The sequence below is a fragment of the Aotus nancymaae genome, unplaced genomic scaffold (genome assembly GCF_030222135.1).
Source record: "Aotus nancymaae isolate 86718 unplaced genomic scaffold, 86718_ANA_hifiasm-v0.15.2.pri h1tg000064l_0, whole genome shotgun sequence".
NCBI classification, from domain to species: Eukaryota; Metazoa; Chordata; class Mammalia; order Primates; family Aotidae; genus Aotus; species Aotus nancymaae.
In genome coordinates this window covers 6,540,697-6,568,560 of record NW_026988478.1, presented here as the reverse complement: position 1 = coordinate 6,568,560, position 27,864 = coordinate 6,540,697, and the positions used below count along the sequence as shown (strand labels likewise).

The window sequence follows — 27,864 nt, the reverse complement described above, 5'->3', positions numbered from 1 at the left end:
GAGATCGAGATCATCCTGGCCAACATGGTTGTTATAAGTAAAGTTTCGATGCAAAAGAAAATAGCACTCGAAGATAAATCCTCTCAGCAAGGCAGTTTACTTCTATAGAAGGGTGCGGCTCACAGATGGAGCAGTGGTGGCCGAATGCTTGGACAAGGGTGGAAGGGGTTCTTGTGCCTGATGGGGGTTGCCCCTACCGCTGTGTCGTTTCCCCTATTGGCTAGGGTTAGACCGCACAAGCTAGACTAATCCCAATTGGCTATTTTAAAGAGAGCAGGAGTCCATGCTGGAGTGTCAAGGTGGGTGCTTTGGTGGGAAGCACAGTTATGGGTGGGTCAGAGCAGGTAGCCAGGGGTGACCTAGGTTAAAGGTGACTGGAGCAGGTGACCAGGATGAGTCAGGAAGGAGCTGGGGGTGGGGGAACAGATGTGAACTACTGATTAGAACTGATGGAGAAGGTTGTTTACTGGAATTACAAGGAAGTTAAACTTTAAATAGAGAATTAAAGAATAAGAGAGCTGAACATGCTGATATACTGATTCTTTGAAGAGAAACTTGGAGTTCACTACAACATGGTAAAACCCCATATCTACTAAAAATACAAAAATTAGCTGGGCGTAGTGACACACAACTGTAGTCCCAGCTACTTGGGAGGCTTAGGCAGGAGAATTGCTTGAACCAGGGAGGCGGAGGTTGCAGTGAGCCAAGATTGCGCCACTGCATTCCAGCCTGGGCAACAGAGTGAGACTGCATCTCAAAAAGAAAAGAAACCCCATCTCTACTAAAAATAACAAAATTAGCTGGACATCATGGCACATGCCTGTAGTCCCAGCTACTCCGGAGGCTGAGGCAGGAGAATCACTTGAACCTGTAATGTGGAAGTTGCAGTGAGCTGAGGTTGTGCCACTGCACTCCAGCCTGGCAACAGAAACTCTGTCTGGAAAAAAAAAAAAAAGAAAGAAAGAAAAAGGAATTACTGAAACATGGAAAAATAGTGCTACTATTGTCATTTCCTCTTTATTTCAAAACCACGCTTGGAGTTAAGAGCATTTTGTATTTGCAAATTTCCAGATACATTATTTTTCACATCACTACCACTTATAATTAAAACGTGCCTTATGTGCCAACATTCTGGAAGATGCTGCCATGTGTACCAAATCAGACACAAATTGTATTCATACAGTCAAGTCCTCCATGCAATTGATGAACCAAGCATTTATGCATTGTTTGCTGCAGCTGGACATGTAGACAGTGTGTGGAGCAGCCCAACTGGGTCTCTAAAACAAGCAATGCTCATTAATTTGTGGGTATAGACAGTGGGTTCCACATGGTCCACTTGCTAAGGCTGCTGAGCCACTTGCAGATGATGGCCAAGAGGAACAGAATACCCTCATGCAGCAACGTTGATGTCCTGTACCTCAGTAGCGTAAAGATTCCCTCAGAGCCTTCAGGGGCAGGCAGGTGAGGTTAATGGGTAAGGAAGGCTTCCTAAGAAAGTGAGAAGTGGTGGGAATGTTTCCAAATGGAGACGGCTCTATTTGGGGCAGCCAGTGCTCAACTCCAGAGTGTTGTCATGTGGGGACTTGGACTAGCAAAGCCAAACCTCTGATTTTTTGTTTTTTAAGAAGTCAGAAATCTGGAGTTGTTTATTAAATCTCCTATTTTTCCCTCAGTGTTGCTAATTTAGTTTTTTTCTTCTCTGTGAGTCAGCTTCGGCCAGGTACTACCAGTTTGTGAGCCCCTGTAGAATTTTCCAGGGCAGGATTTGGAGGAATATTTGGGCAGAGGATTAGAACTAGTGTCAACTGTTAGCCTCAGTGGTATTCTGGCTGGGACCACTTGTCATGGCTTCCCAGTCCTCGTGGCTTATTAAACTGACTCATTAGAAGTAAGATGTGGCAACTGACGACCTCATTCTCTGACTTTGTAATCATTTCTCCCTCCACTGCCATCCCTTTTGCTTCATGCTTGGTTGACACATTGACCTGAGTCATCAGCGGGAGGTAGGGGTGTGCATAGATGGAAGCTCCAGTAATTGAAAAGAGTTTCTTACTTTTAAAAATTATCAGCATGAACACATTCACAGTGTTTTCAGACAGTCCTTCTTCCGGTCTCCTTTGTTTTATCTTCAATCTGAAATACCTGAAAGCTAGTTTCCTGGCCAATTAGCATTCTGCATGGTTCAGTTGGCTCATGGCAACCAATAATCACAATGCCATTTGTATATCACAGTTCTGTTATCCAATTTGGGTTTAAAAGCTGTAGGGAAAAATTATTGTGAAAAAGAATTTTTGTTTGAGCGTAGAAAGTCAATACAAATTAATTTCAGATGAACCTAAATAGACCTAATAATAAACTCACCAAGCAGATGCCTATTAAAATGAAAATGTCTTAAGGCTTTCTGTGAATTTCTGAGGTTGGGGATATTTGGATTATAACTTTGTAGTAATGATACGTTTTACAAAGGCCATTTCTCTTCAGGCTAAGAAGAGTGAAAGGCTGAGACAAGTAAATGGAAAATTCAGATATAATAGGCTTACTTATGAAGTAAATGTTTTTATTTAGAATCCTTATATTGACAGACTTCCTTTATCTAATTTTCTGAATAGCTGCTTAAGTCTAAGTTATATTTAGCCTATGTAAGCACAGTCACAGACAGAGAAATCGACAAATGTTTGCAGATACCTATAAATATGCTGCATGTGGGTAGCACTTTTCAAAGTCTTGAAAGTGACTTAAACAGCCTCTTAAATTGCAGCAGCACAACTCGCTCAAGGTTTGTAAACTCAGTGGAAAGCTCTTGTTTTTGTTCTCCTGGGCTGGTGCAAGACTGTATTGTGTGATCTTAGAAAAGACTGTGTTCTTTGGATGAGAAATTACAATGTTATGGAATTGGGGTCCCTCTGCAAAGTAATCATTTCAACAAGAAAATTTATTGTCTACATATTTCCAAGGGTTAGGGCCCAAAATTGAGTAGATAGGGAATAATACATCAAAACTTCAACTGAAGAAAATTTTAAAGTGTTCATGTGAACTGACCGAGATTAACCAATACTGCCAGAGCACTTTCACCCATATGATGTACATGTTAACTGCCTGATGATATAATGATAGAAAGACATATACAACAGCTATTTTTCCTGGCAGAAAGCCCCACTGTAAACCTGGAGATATTTAAGTGACATATCTCAGCCTTGATTCTGACTGCAAGGATAGCCAGAATAGCCATTGACTTGCATAACAGATTTCTTCTGCATGCATTGCTTTTCCTGCCAGCTTCTGGGGTTGAGAATTTTGCATTTGACACATTTATAATCCTCAGATGGAAAAAACTAAAATTGGGGGATACAATAAAGTAGCAGGACATTGTCTTGTTAGCTTGTAGGACATTTGTACAAAGATGAATGCAGTTGTCGAAGGACGGAGACTCATTTGTCACGTCAAGAAAAATTAATCCTTAAAAGCATACATATAACTAAAGATTTCTAAAGGAATGAGAATTGGCCTTTTGAGTTTCCTCTTTTCTTTCATTATATGCTGCAAATCCTCTGAGGCAATATGCTTCTGTATAATACTATTCTTGAGCTCCTGGTAAAAGTTGCCAGTTCTCCCTCCCTCCCCCCGCCAGATGCCTTCTCTCCTAAAATCTAACAGCTGACTGGTGTCTTGTTTATGTTTTAGTTACTTTTGTTATTTATTTCTTCCCTTTAATGCTGTACTGAACAGGAGCCATGAGAAGCAAATCGGGCACTTCAGAGCTTTTTTCCTTTGAGTTCAGATTCTCTAGGATAGGAAGAACTGGCAAATATATGAATGAGTAGACTCTTGCTTTTCACCTGTCTAATAAATACATGTTTATGTCTCTTCGTAATGATTCACCCTTACGAACAAGTAATCATTTAAAGTTTAATTTTAATCTACATATCAGAGATGGAGATATGGAATTGTTTAGGCTTTTCTCTCAATCTCTCTCCCTCTTTGATTTTCAAGATGAAGCAAATTAATTAATGTGCACTTTTCAATTGAAAAAATGATTAAGACCCAGCTGTGTCTGTGAAATTATAAGTTACAGTGCAACACTTGGGACTGATTAATGCTTTTTTGGCATGCAGAAGAGAGACATAGGTATGTGATCTAAATGGTGTACCAAAAAGCGTAAGTTAGCAGTTTGTTTGCAAATTAACTTTCAAAGACATCTAGGTTACTAAGTTTGACATTTCTACACATAAATCTTAAATGATTGATGGACTACTGAAAAATAGCTTTGTTCAAAAAAGATAATCTTTGGCAGGCTACTTCAAAGAGTTTACTGCTCTAGAAAGATGAAAAGATATCCTCATTTTACATTAATTTCCATGATAGATCAAGCTTATTTGAAATATGCCTGAGAATTAAGTGATATTTACTGTATCATGAGTCTTTTTTTCACTGTATCCAGCAGTCCCACATGGCATTGTTTTTATTTCCAAGATTTAGGAGAATTTTTCTACACATAAAGAGCTTCATCAAGAAAATACAGATGGGTAGAACAGTATATCTGACATTTTTATTCACTACTATTTCACTGCAAGGAAGGATTGAGACTAAAATATATAGAGATATGACTTTTTAAAATCAACAATACCGTTTCAGAATGTGGTTTCAAATTCTCCTTGTACTAGTCTTCACAGACTGTGAAAGGATCTGCCTACTTCTCTTTAAATATAGACTGTGATTTTATTTATTTATGTCTAAGTCACTGTAGAATGACATAAATCAGGGGTGAATATCTCAACTAAGGGTCAAGCAGGTAATGGAAATTAGTAAGCAGGACGAGTTATAGATTTGTGTGTGTGTGTGCGCGTGTCTGTCTGTGTATCTGTGTGTTGGAGGTGGAGGTGTGGTGCCTAAGGGAAACTGTTACTTAGATCAGTATGGCAGGTATTCTGATTTTTACAAACAAACTGAAAAATCTAGATTCATATCAGAAATCTCCTGTTTTTCAATATTGGCAATCATCTCAAATTACTGAGTGATCCTGGGCGTGTCTGGGAGTGGCAGTCTTGGTATCTGTATGGAAAAATATTTACCTTAAAAAGGAAAAAACATCTTCTTAGTTATTCACATTTTTTTGAATGCAGCTTTCATGATTGTGAAATAGCCCCTGATAAGAGCTTAAAGATGGCTCAAGATAAAAGAACTAAATCTTTGTCCCATATGGAAGGGGTCAGATGCGTGGTGAAGGAGATAGCAATAGGTAACAGGTACAAGTTCCAAACACAAAAGTCAACAAATTTACCCTGTAGAAGATGTAAAGCAGAAGCCTTTTTTTCTCTGGAATTTATCTTTAAGGGTATTTCATTTTACGGCTTTGAACTGACTTGGAAAAAAAATCTGTTCTTTACTTTTTGGCAGGGTGAAGTAGAGAAATAAAGTCTCCCCGCTGAACTACTATGAGGTCAGAAGCCTTGCTGCTATATTTCACACTGCTACACTTTGCTGGGGCTGGTTTCCCAGAAGATTCTGAGCCAATCAGTATTTCGCATGGCAACTGTAAGTACCCACAGTCTCACTCACTGTCTCTTTGAGAACGTTTTGGCCTGAATCAGCCTAGCAAAAAATAAAAACTAAAAATGAAATAGAAAAAGTGACTTGTTAGTTATTTTAATCTCTGTACATGGCAAAGGTGGATAATTCAGGTCTAGTCAAATTGACAGGGTGACTTTTCTATAACTCCATCAGACGTTGTTGTGGGGACACGTGTGAAGATTTGAAACATCCCTCGAAACACTGATGAAGTCTCAGTTACTACATGGAGGCCATGGTGTTCATGCCTTAAGATCAGCTCTGTGGGAGACTATCACTGTTATCTGGGTATTGCCAGTATTACACATCTTTACATATAATTCCATATATAGGGATTGTTGCAAGATATGAACAAAAAATCATGACGCTTTTTGAGTACTTCAGAGAAAATTATTTTTTTGGACTTAGAAGTTACATAGTTAATAGACTTGGGTAAAGAGTAATTTTGAATTTATAGAGGACCCATTTTAACCATTAATAACTTTCCTTTGGTCTCTGCTTCATTGTCAGGAGTCGATACTGACATGATTAAGAATTCAGTTGTCTCCTCAAAAGAGGAAAGTCCTGCCTATGTGTTGGATGGCACATTCAATTTACCACTTTGTTATTCATGCCCTCTAAAGACTTAAGTATTTTATTACAGTAAAAATGTAAGAGAGCATTTTTTTCTAAATATCTCTTTTCATAGTAATTACCCCAAAACAAACACTGAGTGAACCGTACAAAGGTATCTAACATTAATATAGAATACTAAGGAGATCCAAATATGCCCAGTGTTCAGCTGTTCTTTCTGGGCTGGAAGATGAGGTAGCAAAACTGGCACACAACAATTAGTGCAAAGTCTAAGGTCATGATTAAGGCCAAATGTGTAGTTCAAGATCATCACTCCCGAAAGAGTCCACCGAACTCAGGGTCCCAAACTTAATAAACATTTATTTATTTCCATTTGAGATAAGTTTTCTGTCTTGGATGCCCGAGTATAGAAGCGACTCCAGCCCAGATGTACTGCTGAAAACCATTCCTCAATGGTCACTTAAATCCATGATCATAGAGACATTTGAATTGTTTTAGCAATCTCCTTGATAAATGGGTACATGAAATTTCAAAGCAGTGGAAGGGAAAGCACAAGATTATCTTATTCCAAGCTCTCTATTGTGAATAAAATATACTAAGCCTCCCTGATAAGATACCCACTGTGAGTAACGGTCAGATAGTACAAGGGTGTAAAGTGAGGGGTCTAAGCATAAATCTGTGAATGGTTTTCTAGTCATTATTCATACCCCTACCTCTCTCCAGAAAACAAGCGCCTTTTAAATGTGGCCCATCTTTCTTTCCTCCTTAGTTTCTCTGGAGGCTCACCAGCACTCTGGAGATTGCAGGTATAAACGGATGTTGAGATGTGGATATTTTTAAAGGTCAGATCTCAATACAGATTGGCCGCTCTCAGCCAAAGAGAACTATAGGAAAAGAAAAATATGCTCATTGACTCACCAGGTCAGGGAAAATTCCTGATCACCTGACTGGCTACACTCAGTTTGACCCTGTCCTGTCAAAGCCCACATTTCTGTGAAATTGTTAGCCAATTGCTTTACTCAAGAGTGAACTTCCCACAGTTCCTAGAATGCCAACCAATCTCGCGGGGCTGCCTTCAATAGTGGATTATTCCAACTGGACGCCTGTGGAGACTGTATTTTTCTTCTGGCTCCTGGACAAGGGCTCTCGCCTCCAGACCACATTGCATTTGTAGTGATTGATGGGAAGGCTGCTTTGAAATAGTTTTGTCCCGAGACAAGATCTTTGGCAGACTGCCCCCTCAGGCTTAGCTCTACAGAAGATGAAAAGAAAACTGTGGAAGAAAAGAGCACCTTCATGCAAAGGGTTCACTAGCAAGTTGAGCCCTGAGAAAGAGGGACAAATCAAAAATTGAGACACTTAGAAATATAAATCCAGGCTTCTTCTTATCTAGAAATGAAACTGTAACTTGATGAACCTTAAAGAGCACTCTTCCATCATATTTCCTAAAATAACAGACTCAAATGGAGATGGAAAATGGTGGCACGGTCTGACTTAAACACGGCTTTCTTTTGTGGCCTGTCCCCTCCCCTCCCTACCCGGGTAATTCCTGGCTTGATTTGCTTTTCCTTTTTTGCCCCATCTCCTCTTTTCACAGATACAAAACAGTATCCGGTGTTTGTGGGCCACAAGCCAGGACGGAACACCACACAGAGGCACAGGCTGGACATCCAGATGATTATGATCATGAACAGAACCCTCTACATTGCTGCTAGGTAAGGGGCCTTTTCCCCAGAGCGTCCGAAGGCCCAGAGTCCTCAATTTACCAGCTATGCATTATTTTTAAGATCTTGAGGTTTCTAAATAGAGTGTTATTTAATTTAAAGGCTCCTTTAATTTGTCAAGCAATCATTATTTCAAAATCGTCTGCGTCTGTTTAACCCTATGTGGATTTAAATAGAAATAATAGCATATTGGGGCACTTACACTCAAATAATCCACTGTTTATTTTGAACAGATATGCAAGTATTTATTGAAGCACCCATTTGAATGCTCTGCTCCTCAATACTTGTTTGTTTGTTTGAGACAGAGTTTTCACTCTTGTTGCCCCCGCTGGAGTGCAGTGGTGCAATCTCAGCTCACTGCAGCCTCCCTCTCCTGGGTTCAAGCAGTTCTCTTGCCTCAGCCTCCCAAGTAGCTCAAATTACAGGCATGTGCCATCACACCTGGTTAATTTTGTATTTTTAGTGGGAACAGGGTTTCACCATGTTGGTCAGGCTGGTCTTGAATTCCTGGCCTCAGGTGATTCACCCACCATGACCTCCCAAAATACTGGGATTACAGGCATGAGCCACCTCATCCAGTCTAATCCTTGTTTGTTAAATTAAGTTGAATGTGTAAACATGTATTATATAGTATGAATGTTAGGTGTATTTAACCTATTTGTATTTTTGCAGTTAACATATATATCATTGATAATATATATCATTACTTTGAAAGAATGGCAATGACAACCAAAGAAAGCATAATATATATTTTAGAAGGTTTTTATTTAGTTTTAACAAAAAAAAAAAAAACTCATCCATTGGGGAAATGTTATTTAGACAGACAGACTGATGTCTTAAGGCTGAATGGCATGGTAAGAATACTGTTCAAACAGGGCTGACATATTCAGGCTTTTGTTCTAATTCTGCCCTTAATTTAGCCAGACCACGACTTCTCTGGCCATAAGTATCCTCTAACAAATGAGAGGTCATATTTGATGACCTTAATGAAGTCCCTTAGGATTTCAACAATGTATGTTCTTCCATTTTGGGAGTGTGTAGCTATTCAGAATAATTCCAAATGAAGAGCAACAGGGAGCATTATCTTATGGTGTTCCCTGTGGTCTTTCCTGGCACTACACTGTTTAATCATTTCACACTGGGGAGAAGAAATGGAGCTTATGCTGTTTTTTGAGACAGGGTTTCACAGCTGTCACCCAGGCTGGAGTGCAGTGGTGCGATCTCAGCTCCCTGCAACCTCCTCCTCCCCACCAGGGTTAAAGCAATTCTCCTGCCTCAGCCTCCTGAGTAGTTGGGACTACAGGCACATGCCACCACACCCAGCTAATTTTTGTATTTTTAGTAGAGACAGGGTTTCACCGTGTTGGCCAGGCTCGAACTTCTGACCTTCAAGTGGCCCACCCACCTCAGCCTCCCAAAGTGCTGGGATTACAGGTGTACGCCACGATGACTGGCCTAGAAATGCAGATTATGTTTCTATATGGCATAAGGAAAGAACAAGTAAGTAACAATAGTGGTTGATTCTTCCAAAGCACTTAGATCTGATGACAAGCTTTGCAACATAAAGAAAAAAAAAGGCTACATTAAAACGTTCTGAGAGTGCCCCTAACTTGGCCACAGGGAGCAATGTCCAAATACATTTTTAAAGTTTTACTTTACAAATACTTACATAGTATATACAAGTATGCTGTGTGCATACAATTAACAAACATAGCTGTAGGTTCTTTATGAATGTTAATTCATCCAATTCTGGAAACGACCCTATAAGAAGGAGCTATAATTATTCCCATGTCTTATAGCAGGAATCCAAGGGACAGAAAGGTGAAATGACAGGGTCAAAATGACAGAGGCAGGATTTGAACCATGATGGTCTTGCTCTAGAGTCCATGCTGTCATTCCCTGTACTGTGCTGCATACTAAGGAATAGAGCTGATACTGTTTGTCCTGATAATGCCCTTCTAATAGCTGTTAAGAACATGGTCATTATGGGTATTCATTATAAAGCATTTCAATGAGATGCTCAGTGATCACCTCTCTGATAGAATACCAGCTCCTTCTTAAATGTCATTTTTATTTTCCTAAATGTAGTAGGATTAGAAAATGACATTAGTACTCAATTATCTAAGGGCCAATCAAAACAAATGATAAAACACTGAATCTGTGAGAAATAGGTTGACTCAAGAATCTCTTGTGAATTGTTCACTTTGCAACTGAGTCTCTGGGGGAAAAAAATGGTATAACAGACTGCCCTGGTATTTGATGATTTAGCAGGGTGTGGACTGCAGGTCCCAGCGCTACACAAGTGTTAGGAGCAAGGTCCTATGCAGACTTAAAAGTGATCATTATTCCAGTTCATTAGAACCAAGACAGCTTTATAGTAATTCCTCACCCCAAGGAAGGAAAGGAAAAGAAGAAATAGGATAAAAAGAAGAAACACATTAAATTTTTTGAAACTATCAAATAAACGCATCTTTCATCAAAGGTCAAGTTTGTATCACTGTAGCATTGACATGTTGGTTTTCACACCATACGCAGCCACTTCCTCTCAATACACACCCTTAGAAAATTCCTGAAGGAGTTCTGTGCCCACCATCTTTAGGGCCTCTTCTCTTCTTTTAATTTTACACTTTATTTTTATACTTCCCAACTTTAATTCACTTTAATTTTATACTTCCCAACATTGCTCTGAGAGATCCAGGTTTCTAGGCAGCAAGTAACACGATTTAAAGCTAAATCCCCCCCAGGCTCAAGCCATGGCAACACAATTCAGTGGTGCTTGCTGGAGGGAGAAGAGGAAGTCCTAAGATTAAGTCAGTTTATGTTCAAATAACTTAATTCAGGAAGAACAGCGTATGAGGCCAGGGATGCATGCACACTCAGATGGTTGGGAATGACCCCTGGTCTGTGGTTTACCATAAAGCACCATTTTTGTTTGCGAGAGCCATGTGAGCTTCTGGATATGGAAAAAGATTGTCATTGTCCAAGAGAAGATTTCATTCATAGAATTCTATGTTTAAAAGGCTTCCCAGTTCTTCTAGACAATTGGTCAGCAATCGCAAGCCAAGTCCCATCCAGAACCCGGGGGACTGAGTGAGGGTTGGTGGCAAGATCCCCTTTCAATTCTGCTTTATTATTATCCACTTTGTAAATTCCTCTTCTTTTTTAATCTCTAAACTGCTAATTAACATAAACAGGCCATGCCAAAAGGGGGCAATCTGAGAGCTTTCTGAGGAGCTGCCAATGCATATTAATCAGTTGTTCATTTACAATTCATATATTCAACTTCAACTTAAGTTTTGAGGGGAAGCAGGCAAGGAAAAGCCTCCAGTCATCTCAAACCTGATACCAAAGTAATAGGCAGTTCCATTCCAATAATGAGTCTGACCACAGCACCACCAATAAAGTCTAACAAGTAATAAACAAATGCAGTAAAACTGCCTTGAAATTAAAGGGCAGGGCGATTCTGGCAGCCTACTGAAGTTTGAAGAAACTTCCCAATTCAGCAATTTACAAAACAGGCCCCTATTCCTCCACCCCCTTACCACGCCCTCCTCCCCCACACCCCTCCCTCCACACACACACACATTCAAGTAGCAGGCAAGGGAGTTTTCTCAGCCAACTACCCTTCCTGCTCCTTTTATTTGCACGTGAGACGGCCTGTTATTTTTCTCTGTTGTGTTTTTCCTAAAATGAGAAGCAAACAGATTTCCCAAGAACTGAAAAACATTATATATATATAGAAGTGAATCCTGCAAATAATTCCTTTCTTTTCTTCTCCCTGCTTTTTCTTTTAAGTAACAAGGGGGCTTAAAAGTCTGCATGGGAGACTTGAGGTCCTGGTTTAAAGCTGTGGGTAATTTTCCAGCCCCAGGACTTCCTGCATTTTAGACAAAGTCAATGTTATTTCAAGGGAAAATGAGCTGTTTTGCTTTCCCTCGCTAGCCCCCCATCTCCTCTGTTGAGTGTAGTTCTTTTCTTTTCTTTCTTATGAATTCCAGACAAAAACGCCCTTGTACTCAGCTCACACAGAAGGGGATATTTAAATATAGCCCCACACCTGAGCTGCTGATTCTTTCTCCCCTTCCAAAGCTAGATTGGCAGCAAATTGTGAAGACAACCAAATTCTCAGCAAAACAGGAAGGTGAACAGAAGCAAGAAATGTAAACTTTAGCTCAAGTACATTTTAGACTTCAATTGACCATCATTATGAGGAAAAGAGTGGCTTCTGGAAATAATTTTAACTTTATCATCTTCCATCCTGTTGATCAAATAATCAAAGTTAAGATGGAAATATATTTTTAAAAGAAAGATGGAGATGGAGATCAGTTTTTTGTTAGCCCTCTTGATGAACAAATGTGGCATGTTGAATACCAAGTATTTGGTACGTGTATTTGAAGGTAATGAAAGGGCACGTGAATCCATTTGTGTTCTAGTCTTTGGGCCAATTTAACTTTCAAAGCCCTCCCTTCTGAGCTACATGTATGCAGATGCTGTAGTTGTAGTGTCAGAGAGAAGAGCTAATACAGGAAAGTTTCCATGAAGGTGTCACTTAGAGCACAATGCCATGCTTAATCAGAAGGTGCTAAATGGGATGGAGACATCTCTCCAAGGCTGCACTCTTTTCTTCTTGCATGTGGACATCATGTTTTTCTAAGAACATGGATATGGGCTTATCTGTCCTGATAAGACATAATTCATTAAGCAGAAAATGAACTGTTTTGACTCTGTGTTTGACCTTACATTATTTTTCTTTGTCTATAGGGACCATATTTATACTGTTGATATAGACACATCACACACGGAAGAAATTTACTGTAGCAAAGTAAGTTGTTTTAAAACCATATCTGTAAAATAAATGACCTTTGCATAGTTCTTGAACAGAATATGTATTTTAAGTGCATTGATTAAGATGATGTGGCTAATCATAATTTAGAGATGGCAACATGCATTTTGTGAAATCCTAATTAGGGAACAGGTTACGATTTAATATATGTTCAGGAACAGTTATGTACTTCATATTTTGTTCATCAAATATATGTGTACATATACATTTTGGAATTTTAGGTAATTTCTACATTTCTTTAATAAAACTATTGCCTCATGTATCAAGGAAATCATCAGTTTTCATAAGTAAAATTTTGTTCCACAAATGTATTCTACAAAGGTTTCAATGTTATATTTCCATGTCTTGCGGTATTAAGTTTGATTTGACTGTTGTGGTTCAGGAACTTGATCATTACCCATTTCAGACAGACGTAAAGTATAACCTAAGCTTTCCTTATAACTCCACATGGGGATACTTTAGTTAATAAAACCTATGCCATAGAAGTAGAAGATCCCTTCAGTCCATTAGTCTATGGGAAGGAGTATAACCTGAATTAAATCTTTGTCCACCTGGAGTGAATGTCCTCTTTATGTTTAAGAAAATGACTTCCATATTTTAAGAAAAAAGCCTTCTTTATAAAAATTGATTTATCAACTGAAAGGAAAGGGCAAGGACATATATTTTATCAAAATGATCATAATTTAGCAAATTAATCTGGAAAGTTTACGTGAAATTTCCACACTGTTATTTATTCTTTTTTCCTTTCTCCTTCATCTTTATCTCAAACACAAGAAGACCATTTTGTGGTTTAATGAATAGATAGGAGTTCCAAATTAAACGAACGTTTTCATCTGGAATCTTTTGTTGTTATGGTGAATTAATCATGGAGAAAGGGTGCAGAAAGCTTTCAATAAATATATGTTCAGCCTTTAGTCTCCCCAAGGGAACTCTTACTTCTAAAATCAAATGCAACAACCTCTGGGCTCTAATTGATTTCTTTCTTGATCCCTGCAGAAACTGACATGGAAATCTAGACAGGCCGATGTAGACACATGCAGGATGAAGGGAAAACATAAGGTAGGCAATTTTCATTTCTCCTGCAGCTGCCACTTTGGGTTAAGTTTTTGACTGTTATCTCCCGCCGTAGACCATGATGTAGAATGGATTGTGCTTTTTCCCTTTTCTCCCAGTAATTGCTTTTCCCATCAACTTATTGAAGGCTTTAATTTGCAAAAATAGTTTGCTTTTAATGTGATGAAACATTACAACAGCTGCTAGGCCTGCATCATGAACTACTTAGGCGCACACAGGATCATGGACACAAAGCTGGCTGCCCGCAGTCTTCTGAGTGCACTGCGATGCCCACCTCTGTAGTCAAAGGCCCACAGGGAGTCTGGGGAAGAGCTCATAAAAGGCTGCACAGATATGTGGGGTTTTGTGCCTTTGGTCGTATAACAACATAAAAACACAATTCAGCCAGCAGCTTTGTACATCAGGGAACGCTGGGGCATCTGGCATTAAAATTAATATGCTGGGAGGTTGGCACTTCCAGGTTTGCCTTCCTTTTGTCACATAAAGTAAACACATACTCTTTCATTCTATGCCTTGTTTTTATTTAATATTGAAAGAGTAATGGTTGATGTCGGCATCATTTCTGGTTCACATCAGGAGGAACTTGAACTTTTAATGGGAGAACTGATCAGCCACCTCCATTTTAACCTTACTGTAAGCCAACCATGGCATACAGTGAAGAATCAATTTCTGTATTGAATGGACACGATACAAAACAGTTTGAATTATTTTTCAGGATGAGTGTCACAACTTTATTAAAGTTCTTTTGAAGAAAACCGATGATGCATTGTTTGTCTGTGGAACTAATGCCTTCAACCCTTCCTGCAGAAACTATAAGGTAAATGCTATTTGTCGGTTGGAACCACACTGCCAGGAGGCATTTCATAATTTACTGTGATTGTACCTGCAGCAACATAAGAGGGGTAATTCAACACCACCTGAGTTCCTCTCAGTTGTTCGACTTAATGTATTGCTCCACATGAGTGATCCTGAGCAGGCTTCTAAGCTTCCTGTTTGTTCAGGGTTGATTGACACATCTTTAAAGAGCCTGCCTAGCAAAGTTAGTCTCTGTAAGACCCTTTTCTTTATTGTTCAGAAGACTGACATACTTACCATGTATACCATGTGGATTTCCTCTCTCTCTATTTCTTTCTCTCTCCCACCCCACTATCTACCCTCTAAGCACAAAAGCACACTTATATGGTGAGAGATTTCTATTCTAAAAGGTATCTCAAAAGCATGTCATTTGAAACTGTAGACTTTCCTACAAGAACACGGGAATTTAATTCCATTGAGCACTCAGCTTTCTTGACCACGGCCTTACTTACCTTGGCTTTATGCAGGGGTTGGGGGTACTCTCTTAAAGAGTTAGTAAATCTAGCTGGTTTTGATGCAGCTAATAGAAATGCTGATGAAGGAGCAGGGACTTTGCCAGGCATGGAAGCAGAGGTGGCAGTGATCTGAGGTTTTGGCTGCACCACTGTTAGCTTTCCTTGTACATCTTTCTGCCAGGCTTTCTCTCAGCAAACATGTACTGTGTTCCTACTGTGGCCTAGTGCTGAGGTTGTAAAGATACATAGGAGGCCTCCACCCTTCGGGAAGCCAGGTAGGGAGAGGAAAACTACAATTCCATAGGGTTGCTGCCATGGTGACATCATGCAATGAATTATGGGAGCACAACACAAAAGTTCTTGCCATACATGAGGAGAGGAGTCTGGGAAAGTGACAGAACTGGGTAGATGACCCCCTGTCATCAAACTTTCCTACCGGTTGTTCTCATACCTGGAACACAAATACTCCCGCCCTTAAGAAACACAGGCAGAGATCACATCTGTGATTGTCCAGAACCGAATATAATGCCTCCCAAACAGGTGTTAATTAATTTTTGTGAAGCATTGAATGAGGTAATTCCTAACCTTTGTCTTACAGGATAAGGAGAAGTTAGCCAAATGAAGGAAGAAAGGCGTTCCAGGTAGCAGGGAAGAGCATGAACAAAGGCAGGGAGTAAGAAATGGCCTGTTGAGCTTGAGAAACGTCATTTGGTTTTGAATTGTGGGACTGTGAAATGACAAGTGTTAACAGAAAGAAGCTTGAGATGTAGATGGCCCTAGGGAAGAAGGGAAGAGAATAGATTCAGGAAATACTGAAGTGACAAAAACTGGTAGGATTTAATAATTGATAAGAAGCACAGGATAGAGAGAGAGGCACGTCAAGAATGACTGCTAGGCCATCTTTTGGTGAGTAGATGGATAGGGCCGCCACCAATTCAGACAGGAAATAAAGGAAGAGCCGTGAGGTTGGGATTGGGGGAGGGTGAAGGTAAAGGCTCCATTTTGCACATTATGAGTGTGCCAGGCACTGTGCAGAGCACTGCCTATGGGACATGCATAGGGCTATCTAGCAAGAAGATGGATTGGTAAGCTTTGATTTAGAGAGAATATGGGGAGAAATATAGATTTGGGTTCCATCATCATAAAGTGAAACCCTAGGAGTGGGAAGAATGAGAAAAGCAATGATGGGCTGGAATCAGCACCAGCAAGCACATCAGAAAGACCCCCTGCCTTTCCTTGGCATGAACAGTGAAGGGAGGGTCTGTTTGACCCTCATACTCATCTTCCTTCTTACACTTGGAAATGGGCACCAACAGGGCCAGGATTAGGGTGGAGACAGCGAGGGATGTGGCTCAGGCATAAAATAGAAGGGGGCACCAAAAGATTCAGTAATTTAGTTAGATTTTTTTTTTTGAGACGGGGTTTCGCTCTTGTTACCCAGGCTGGAGTGCAGTGGTGTGATCTCGGCTCACCGCAACCTCTGCCTCCTGGGTTCAGGCAATTCTCCTGCCTCAGCCTCCTGAGTAGCTGGGATTACAGGCACGCGCCACCATGCCCAACTAATTTTTTGTATTTTTAGTAGAGACGGGGTTTCACCATGTTGACCAGGATGGTCTTGATCTCTTGACCTCGTGATCCACCCGCCTCGGCCTCCCAAAGTGCTGGGATTACAGGCGTGAGCCACCGTGCCCGGCCTTAAGTTAGATTTTTAATGCAGTATTTAAAAAAAATCAAAATTAGTACATGAAGGTCTGTCATAAACAAAAGATCAAGTTTTTAAGTACAGAGACAAGATCCATCAGTTTACAATAGAGGTAGCCAGTCTAGCCCAGTATTTACTCTAGCCAGTGACAGCATACAGCTAAGGCTTCAACTTTCATTTACCACTTAATATTCCATCCCTGTTTGTCATTGTTTCGGACTCATTAAGATTAATGCTTCTAACAAATCCCAAGGAATTCCTTAGTTGGAAAGCTATGTTTTATGACAAATCACAGGTTTTCTTGGCGCTGTGATATACAGGCCACGACCGGTCTGGCTTATTCTTCCTCTACATGTTCCCTTTCCCACGATTCTACACCTATGGTAATGCCGTCACCTGTCGCTTGTTCCAGCCACACCTGCTAAGACATGCTCCAGGAGCCCAGGCCTCTTAGAAGCCACAGATGACCTGTTGCTCACACTCGGTTCCCAACAATACGCCTAGCACTGTGAATGGTAGTAAGAACCCTTAGCACTGCTGAGAAAAGTGTATTTTTAGACTCAGGCACAGCGTGATATTGCTGATCATATGGGACATAATGTATTTGGCTGCAGGGAGAATGACAGCTTCTCTCTTAAGTGCTTTTTATCAACAGATCAGGACAATGGTTCAAAGGGAAAACAATGACCACTCTTCCACTGAAAAACCCAAGTCTTATCATAGCACACAAGTATTAAGTTGATTAGAGTGACATGAAGCAAGAGAGTGATAAATTTTCAGTATCTGCCTCTCTGCCATGCCGTGATCTATATTAATTTTTATAACACAAGCAAGCTGAATGTGTTAGAAAGGTTATATCCCCAAATTCGATTATTAAGATTATCTGGGGGAGAGATTTAAAGGCTACCCACTATCAATCTAAAACTGCACTCCCTACCTTTTTTCTCCTGTACTCTAATCCTCTTAAACTTTTGCAAAACTCAGGCTGGGTCTTTATATACTTATCTGTACCCGATAGTGGCTTAGTTTCCCAGGAGCTGCTGTGAATTCTAAGATTTCATGACTGCTTCAAGGGTTGGTTTTTACTTCATGGAAAGAGGAATTCCCCATGGCATTGCTTTGTCTCTGGACCTTTCCAGTGTCACAAACCGATACATCTGTTCTTCACTGCTTCTTGCCTTTGACCAGCTACAGCTATAACCACTATTTTTTAGGATTAGGTACATTATAAAGGAAACTATACACCCCTTGTGTATTGTTTCCTTATTGCTAGGATTAGAGCATGCACAGCTTAGGATAAGGGCATTTCCGTTGCATCATTGTGTGCTAAGCATCATTTTTGAATACATGCCAGACCCACAGACCACAAAGTCTGTCAAAGTTCAACAGAAAGCTCTCGGTTGGTATAAAATATCTAAAAAAGACTTCCATAAAAAAATGTGCTGGGTGGAAGAGTACACTGCTCAGAAGCATGTCTGATTCAACCATCTCTCCCCTAAATATACATTTTTTTTTTTTTTTTGAGATGGAGTTTCACTCTTGTTACCCAGGCTGGAGTGCAATGGCGCTATCTCGGCTCACTGCAACCTCTGCCTCCTGGGTTCAAGCAATTCTCCTGCCTCAGCCTCCCAAGTAGCTGGGACTACAGGCACGCGCCACCATGCCCAGCTAATTTTTGTGTTTTTAGTAGAGACAGAGTTTCACCTTGTTGACCAGGATGGTCTCGATCTCTTGACCTCGTGATCCACCTGCATCGGCCTCCCAAAGTGCTGGGATTATAGGCGTGAGCCACCGCGCCCGGCCAAAAATACATGTTTTTAACACAGCTATTTTATGTGATTCTCAAGTACAATTTAAGAAATATACAGTGGCTCCAACAGGGGCCATCTCAAAGCGATTACAGATTTTGAAAGGCCTGCCACCTCCTGAAAATAATTTCCGAGGGTTTAGGGCAAAAGAACAACACCACGGTTGGTTGTTGTTTGTATTTAAGTCCTATTATTTCATTCAGATGGATACGTTGGAATCATTCGGAGATGAATTTAGCGGAATGGCCAGATGCCCTTACGATGCCAAACACGCCAACATTGCACTGTTTGCAGGTAAGCGACCTGATTGCTTCTTGTTGCATTTGCTTTTGCATGTTTCATCCTGTCGCTGTGAATCTGCTCTAGAGGATTCATGGAATCACAGTTGTGCTTTGAGTCTCTGGGGAATACTGTAATTAAGAATGCCTTTCCGTTTGAAATTAGTATGAAAATTGTACTTTTGCTTCTTAAAAAAAGTCTTTGCCCTATTTACCCACGCTTTTGTGCCTTTAGGAAAGGATAACAGCACAGGACTGAACATGTGGCGAATCAATTAGGGCACTTTTGGGCTCAAATAATAGAAAATCCCACCTCAAACCACCAACGTAAAAAAATAAATAAAATGAAATTTAAATTTTAAACCCCCCAGTGATAGGCATTTGCTGTTTAAGGTAGGGGGACTTGGGGTTGGCTAGATTCAGCGGCTCAGCAGTGGTCTGGGAGGCAGCTCCTTTGCATTCCCATGCTCTGCGTCGACCTCATGATGAGACAGGCGGTTCTCACAGAGGATGGCTGCCAACCCCAATTAGGGCTACATGTCTTCTTGTCCGCATATAGAAGAGAAAGGGAAAGAAACAAAAGGAAGCTTCTGGAAACTCTCTCAGAGCAATGAGGCCGCATACCCACAAGCTTCCGACAGACATCTTCTCAAATAGCATTGACTTGATTAGGTTACACGCCCATCTCTGACCGAAAGACCGTGGTGGCTGAGGGGAGGGTGCTAATTGCTTAGGCTGACCTCTATTCCCCAACACCACCCCTTCTTTCTGCTGCAAAAGACATAAAGAAATAGCAAACAGGCCATCATTTTCAGATTTAGTGGGATTTTTGTATATGAGTTTGTGTGCTTTAATTAGAAATTTATTTAGGAATTCATTACCAGCTGTGTAAGAGGAGGTGGGTGTAGAGAGAAGCGTTGGTATAATAGTGATTGTTATAGCATGTAATAAAGCGGTTAGCTATAATTTCCATCACAACAGCTAAAAACTGGCACATACTAGCTGGATGAGGGACCCTAGGGCTTTGATTATGAAACAAGATTAGTTCCTTGCTTCCTGAACCTTTCCCTCGGTGTCATCCATTTGTGGGCCTGAATCTGCAGTGACAGATTGTTGAGTTAACACCGAGAGGTTCCTTGAGTTCTCACCCTAAATGAGAGCACAGTATTACCGAGAAGCAGGTGTCAAGAATACGAAGTCTTTCAGACCTATTTGTAAGATATGAGCAAGGTCAGTGGAGAGAGCACTTGAGCATATTCCCAAGTGCACGACTACTGCTGCAGGCCCTCACTGACACGTGGAACCTGCATTCATTGGGACCTTGGAGAACGTGGGCTGCAGGGGAGAATTTAAATTTAACTGTAGGGCCAGGAGTGGTAGCTCACGCCTGCAATCCCAGCACTGTAGAAGGCCAAGGTGGGAAGATTGCTTGAGCCCAGGAGTTCAACATAGGGAGACCCCAACTCTACAAAAAAGAAAAAAAATTAGATGGGCATGGAGCCCAAGAGGTTGAGGTTGCCGTGAGCTGTGATTGCACCACTGCACTCTAGCCTGGGTGACAGGAGAGCCTGTCTCAATAAAATAAAATAAAAACATAATTTAAATGTAAACTAAAAAGAAGACTTACTGTAGCCTAAGTGGTAGAATGGGCAGAGAACTTAGTATGGCCACCAAGTTTCCAGGAGCTATACAGAGTGAGCCACATGAGTTAATATTAAATATTAACTGTCCCCACCTCTAGTGTTATATGTAAATAGATTTTCACTTAAGTGTTTGAATTCATAAAAGTCCAGCCCTTATTAATAGGAGATCCTCACTGCAAATGAATGGTATCATATTACTAAGAGTGGCAGAGTCCGGGCACGGTGACTCATGCCTGTAATCCCAACACTTTGGGAGGCTGAGGTGTGCAGATCACCTGAGGTTGGGAGTTCGAGACCAGCCTGACCAACATAGAGAAACCCCATCTCTACTAAAAATACAAAGTTAGCCGGGCTTGGTGGTGCATGCCTGTAATCCCAGCTACTCAGGAGGCTGAGGCAGGAGAATCGCTTGAACCCAGGAGGCGAAGGTTTTGGTGAGATGAGATCGTGCCACTCCAGCCTTGGCAACAAGAACGAAACTCCGTCTCAAAAAAAAAAAAAGAGTGGCAGAAAAGTATTATGTTCTACAAGTCGATGTTCTGGTGAGATACCCAGTTTTTAAAAGGATGTAAAACAAAAAGAGTTTTGGAGAGTAGTTAGGAGCAATAGCCATCACCACTACCTACACCCCTTTTGACTCCTCCCACTAACCATGTATATCTATATGGCTTGGGGCTATAGGAATATAGAATATATATTCTATAGTCATAAATATATAAAGAATGTTTTTATGATCTCAGGCTCAAAATCCATAAGGAAAGTTATGATTCATGGGTATTTTCTGGGCCAATTTAAAGGTTTTCTGTCTGCAGTTTAAAGCTACCAAAATAGTCAACACTTATTGATATATATATAGCTGTTAATATTGCAGATATTAAAACATCTCTAAATTGAAGCTGGGCAAATTTTAGTTATTTTAAGACCAAAGACAGACATCAAGATCTTTGTTTAAGTATGTTTCAATATTTTTTAAACAAACTACAAAAATACTACATATAAAAGGGCTTGAACAGAACTATATTGTGTATAAGTCACTTTGACATACAACTAATGAATATATGTAATCCACTAAAAGTGAATTGAGGAAGTAATTTTTTTTTATTTTGGATATAATTCTTGTTTCCATTTAGCAACATAGATTTTGCTATTCTAGAATACCCCATTTTGATTATTTGTTTGCAGAGTGTTTGCTAAGCCAGGAGGGAACCAAAAGGTCTAGAGACTAATCTTTAGTCTGCTTTATTCTCTTTTGCCTGGGATGTACCTTCAATCATATCTCCCCAAAACATGAATTATTAAAGAATGACCTATTTGAACTAAGCATCACCCCTTCCCCTTTCTTCTTTGCTTTAGCATGTTTTATTTCAGAATGTTTTCAGTTTGTGACTTTGGAGATACCGAAGCAAATATCTGTTATTAAAGCTAGATTGCCAGAGTTTAGTGAACTGTCATGCCTGAGGTCAAGAGAAGCTGTGATTCCCAGGACGGTAGCAATTTAGTCAGCCCCTGTTTTGCTTATGAACCCTCTCTCTTCAACTCCCCTCACCTGATCAGGCTGAGGACTCCTTTACTTAATGCATGTACTTAAAATTTCTGGGGACACAATCAGCAGCTATCTTTCCCTGGGTTCTCACCTAATCCGGTTTACCACGGTGTGGTGGCGGTAGCAGCGTCCAAGGGTCCTTGGCCTTGAGGTTTCAGTCAAGGTCCAGCTAATCAAGTGAAGCAAACATTTTTCATTTACCCTGTTCCCTGAGCTGCTGCTGCTGCTGCTGCTTAAAAAAATTGCCATGCAATTTAAAAATGAAAAATGTTTCATCTCTCATGATCCCACTTTAAAATGGTTAGGAATGTGGGCTAAGAGTTTTCCCAGCGACTCTTGGATTTTTCCCAGTTGTCCTATCTCATTTGCCCAATGTAGGAAAGCAATCTAGGGGATGTCTTTATTATTCCTCAGCCCCCACTGACTTGCTCCCACCCTGTTCACCTCTTTTCTTTTTCTTCTAAGATGGAAAACTATACTCAGCCACAGTGACTGACTTCCTTGCCATTGACGCAGTCATTTACCGGAGTCTTGGAGACAGCCCTACCCTGCGGACCGTCAAGCACGATTCAAAATGGTTGAAAGGTGAACAAACAATTAAAAGAAGGAAGGTCAGAGGGGAGAGGAATACACATCTTGTGGGAGATTTAGAGTCTGGAGGGACCAGACTGTAGCCTCATTTTAGTAATGGCTTCTGACAGACAGAAACATGTAAATTGCATCTTTTGCTTCAACTGATTTATTTACCTCCCTTTTTTCCTTCCCCTGAGTTTCCGAAGTATTAACAAAACTACCAATGCCACAACAATAGAATACATTACATTCATCTTTCCTTGTTTCAAACTCTCATTTCAGAGTCCCACATGAAAAGAACTGAACAATGCATTCATAGTCGGGGACTGGGGCTTGGAGGTGGTGGGGAAGAGGAGAAAAGCTATTCACAGCCCTACATGAGTCAGGGTGACCAGGCAATATATACAGAATCTTCTCTGTAATATGCACATTCCACTGTGGAAAATAAAATTACAGAGATATGCATAACTTGGCAATTCTTCACTGTTGATTGCAAAGCTTCTGAAATATATAATTTGTAAGTGTGAATGCCTTGTGAAATCACTAGCACTTGCATGTGTGAAGTCATTAGAAATGGTTAGTGTTAACCAAATGTCTAATGGCCCTACACCTTTAATTAATAACATGTCTTTGGCTGCACTTGATTGAAATTCTGTTAGCTCTGTGTGACATGTTCCCAATTAAAGTGCCTATTTGTCTACAGAACCATACTTTGTTCAAGCAGTGGATTATGGAGATTATATCTACTTCTTCTTCAGAGAAATAGCAGTGGAGTATAACACCATGGGAAAGGTAAGAGGGGATGCTGTCCCTGGCTCACTTTGTTACATTTTCAGAAACCCACACCTTTGGACAAATGTTATAAATGATCTTGAAATTAGAACCATAAATCTAATAACAGAGTGCAGTCTGGAAGCCCTATCTGCTTTTTCAGAACAGTAACAAATCACAGGAAATTTCTTAAGTATTTCTATTGAAAATTTGTGTTTGGTTGGTTTCATGCTGACGTTCATGCATGCTGAGATTCAAGTATCTTTTTATTTTATTTAGTTATTTAGTTTGAGATGGAGTCTGGCTCAGTTGCCCAGACTGGAGTGCAGTGGTGCAATCTCGACTCACTGCAACCTCTGCCTCCCAGGTTCAAGTGATTTACCTGGCTAAGCCTCCCGAGTAGCTGGGATTACAGGCATGCACCACCATGCCTGGCTAAGTTTTGTATTTTTAGTAGAGATGGGGTTTTGTCGTGTCGGCAGGGTGGTCTTAAACTCCTGACCTCAAGTAATCCACCCGCTTCAGCCCTCCAAAGTGCTGGGATTACAGGCATGAGCCTCCATACCCGGTCCAAGATTCAAGTGTCTTGAGATATGATTTCCAGATATACTCAACAGTTTTTTTTTCTTAATTGAGTTGCTTCACAGAGACTGTAAATATCCAGTATCTTTAATCAAATTGAGTCTTGATTTTTTGTCTTTGTTGCAAAAAGCAATACAACACTTAGGGGATGTCCATTTTAGTTCTTTTTACCAGAGAGTGGATCAAGGTCCCTAAGTTGGAGGGCAGCATAGAATGCCAGGGTTGATTGCACAGATTCAGGGCCCAGAGACAGCTAACGAGGATGGCAGAGATAGTGCATACAAAGTGTGCTTTTGTTTGAGGAAATAAAAAGCTAAGCAGTCTGTATGGAAATGAGTTTATGTGGCTGGGAGTTGATTCCCTGAAGGATTTATGGCTCTGTACTAAATGCCACAGCCTTATCTTTTAAAACATGCTGTTCCAATGCTGAGTTTTCCTCTTTTTTTCTTCTTTTCTTTCTTTCTTCTTTTTTTCCTACTGATTTTAGAGACAGTATTAAATTAAGCACCTTGTTGTTTTGTTTCTGTTTTCAAGGAATGCAAGTTCTACTAAGATCTCCTTGCAAAATGAATGCATTTCATTCTCCCTATGTGTTTTTCCTTTACAGGTAGTTTTCCCAAGAGTGGCTCAGGTTTGTAAGAATGATATGGGAGGATCTCAAAGAGTCCTGGAGAAACAGTGGACATCATTCCTGAAGGCGCGTCTGAACTGCTCAGTTCCTGGAGACTCTCATTTTTATTTCAACATTCTTCAGGCAGTTACAGATGTGATTCATATCAATGGGCGTGATGTTGTCCTGGCAACGTTTTCTACACCTTATAACAGGTAATCATGCCCTAGCTGTGTTGACCTCATCAATTCTTCCTGGCTTCCTTCTCCCAGGGGGTTCTCTTCTAATAAACAATATTTGCAACTGACTGAAAATTGCAATAATTGTGTGTAGCTTAAGAAGCACTTAACACTTAGTTTTCATCAACAAATTAATAGTTTATAAGCACTATTAGGTTAGGTTTTAGGAGAAGTAATTAGATAAATTATAACAATATCTTCTATTTATATAAGCCTGGTATATAAACACTTTTCATGTATTATTTCTAAACCCATCCAGTAATCCTAGAAACTAGATAATATTGTCCTCTTTTTCCACTTAAGGGAACTGAGCTCAACATATTGTACTCCCTGGTCCAAGTAGTCAGTAGATGGAAGAGGCAGCTTTGGAAGTCAAGAATGTTTCTCCTGTCTCTTCTAGGTCATCAAATAATTTGCAGTATTTTACTTTTAATATTCTCATGACTGGATCAAATCTTTTGAAGTAAAACATTGGAAATGTATTAAAATGCTACAGGGTGAAATCTAGGATTCAAATGAATTCTAAGGGAATTTGGTTATTGTCCTGTCCAAGGAAGTCATCCTTGGGCAAGCTTACTCAACAAGTTGGGCCACAGCTCAGACCCCAGATGCAGCATCATAGTCTGACTCTGTAAATCGTCAAATATTGTACATACAAATTATGAGTGTCAGCCTAGTCACTCCTATTTTTGTATTTAGTTAAAGCTAAGACTTCAAGCAACTAAATGATGCACTAGTAATTGTTCCTAGAGCAGTGAAAATGTGTACAGAACAGAAGGAAAATAAGCATTAGTGGTTTTCCTTGGTACTCAGCTCTCTGTGAAGCCAACAAGATTTCAGCGTCTTAATACTATTGTGTGAAAATGATCCTAACTGTGTGCGTGGTCGTGAAATCTAAATTCATGCGCTGTGTTCTCATTTCTCTGCAGAATTTGGGGTGTTCTGTATTGAATATCTTCCTCTAGTAATACACTGTTTTGCTTTGAATTTATCTTTTTACAAAGACTTTTAAGAACTTGATGAGTGCCTAAATGACAGGAACAAAATGATAAAACTGGAGGGATAGCATCTAGAAGGAAATGCTTAGGAACTGAGTGGAGCCCAGAAAAGAGCATCCTTCATGAAGGATGAAATCATGTTCCTCAATTATACAGAGGACAAGAGTCAAGCTCCCCACTGGAAATAATACAAAAATATAAACCCATATTGCATCAAGCAGTACTCGGTTAGATTTAAGTAAGCTTTAAACATCTGTAGCGATTTTTAGACTTAAAGATAGAAATGATATTTAAAAATTCAGACTTTGATTGCTCATACATCAGAACCTATCTCTCTAGAATTTTGAAAAAGTATACTGTCTTGGCACATGGAAATACAGGGGCTGATGGAATCTAAGAGCACATTTCTAGTTTTTATTTTGTTTTGCCTTGTTTTTTTAAGGATGTGGGTTACTTTGTGATTACAATATAGTAATAAACCCTTGACTATTATACATGATTTCATCTCAAGTATTTTCTTAAATGGCCCCTAAGAAATATCTACTTAGTGCATGCTTATGCAGTCTCAGAAATCATGTTTGTTTTGTAATCTAACATCCACCTAAATATATGCATACCCATTGTCATCTATAAATTATAGTCCCCTCTGTTTTTACTTTCTCTGGTTTCATCCCTCTCTGCTTGTCCTTTACAGGAGCAAACATGGTCATGTCAAATTGTTTCAAATCCATTATTTGCCCTAAGGATAAAGCCCTAGCTCCTTGGCATGGCATGCAAGCCCCCACAGGGTCTGGCCCCATTTCCTCCTTTAGTTCATCCCCTCCCATCCTCTGCCATGCAGCCTGTGCCACAGGCTGCTCAGAGCAAAGATCTGCTCCTTGAATGTGCCATGCCTTGCTTGTTCATTGCTTTCTGCGAGATGTGCCCAACTGACCAACGACTGCTCCCTGAAACCCTGCGGATGCTTCAAACATCAGCTAGTCACCTCCCATGGGACCTTGTGCATATTCCTCTTATATTCTGTTCTTACCATATTGTCCTGAAGATATTGTTGTTATTTTTGTTATTACATTTTATTTATTTATTTTTTTTTTCTGAGATGAAGTCTCACTCTGTCACCCAGACTGGAATGAGTGCAGTGGTGCCATCTCTGCTTACTGCAGCCTCTGCCTCCTGGGCTCAAGCAGTTCTCCTTATTTTTGTTATTATTCTTATACTTGCCTCCACACTGAACTGTGAGTGAACTAAGGGCAAGACCCCATGGTGTTTGTGGAGCACTTACTGCCTCAAGTAGGGATCCCATAAACATATGTTGAATGAATGGAAGATGGGAAGAAAGGAATGAAGGAAGGTTGGAAGGAAAGAAAGGAAGGAGGGAGAGAGGAATGTAAGGAAGGAAGACAAAAGGATTTCACAACTGATTCTAACCTCAGGAAGACTACAAAATCTTAGGATATCTTTAGTTATTATGAGGTGCATCATAAAATACTTCAAGCAGTATTTATCCTATTTTTCTTAATATATAAGGCAAATACTATATGTAAATGTGTTATTTTCAGAAAAGAAATATGTGACAAGAGTCTTACAAAATTAAAAAAATAATGCAAAGGTTCTGAAATTCCAAAACAAATGGGAATCATGGTCTTAATACACTTAATTCTGTGAACAACACATATACATGTATAAATTTATATACATTTAAAATGTATTTTGCCACCTTATTTTAAATAAGCATTTTAAGCTTCTATTTCTTGCTTTATTTAAGGAACACATCAATAATTTTCTTATGAAATTAAAGATGGAATAAAATTATCCTAATCATTTATGAAGTTATTTTCATATCTGTTCAACATTTGCAAAAATCAAGACAAAATCATTCTCTCTGGATGATGTTGCCGCACTGCAAGGCACCCATGTCTCTTGTCCTGGACGTTCTGGCCATGTAATGACCAACTATCTCAAAGCCTGATTGAAACTCTTGGCCAGCTGGTGCCTGCAATTTATTTGATCAAAATCAAGGAGCAACTA

The 27,864-nt window shown here is 40.0% G+C and overlaps 1 protein-coding gene across 3 annotated transcripts in view; it reads left to right on the top strand.

Moving 5' to 3' along the window:
- The window catches only part of SEMA6A (semaphorin 6A), a 129,638-nt gene that overhangs the window by 63,713 nt on the left and 38,061 nt on the right, over positions 1-27,864 (top strand). For all 3 annotated transcript variants that reach the window (XM_012448709.3, XM_012448701.3, XM_012448693.3), the window contains exons 2-10: positions 5,395-5,532; positions 7,736-7,853; positions 12,624-12,684; positions 13,702-13,764; positions 14,495-14,596; positions 18,803-18,893; positions 22,529-22,648; positions 23,340-23,428; positions 24,597-24,814. In XM_012448709.3, the coding sequence (XP_012304132.1) occupies positions 5,433-5,532; positions 7,736-7,853; positions 12,624-12,684; positions 13,702-13,764; positions 14,495-14,596; positions 18,803-18,893; positions 22,529-22,648; positions 23,340-23,428; positions 24,597-24,814 (962 nt within the window). In that variant the 5' untranslated portion in view covers positions 5,395-5,432. The remainder of the gene's footprint in view (positions 1-5,394; positions 5,533-7,735; positions 7,854-12,623; positions 12,685-13,701; positions 13,765-14,494; positions 14,597-18,802; positions 18,894-22,528; positions 22,649-23,339; positions 23,429-24,596; positions 24,815-27,864) is intronic.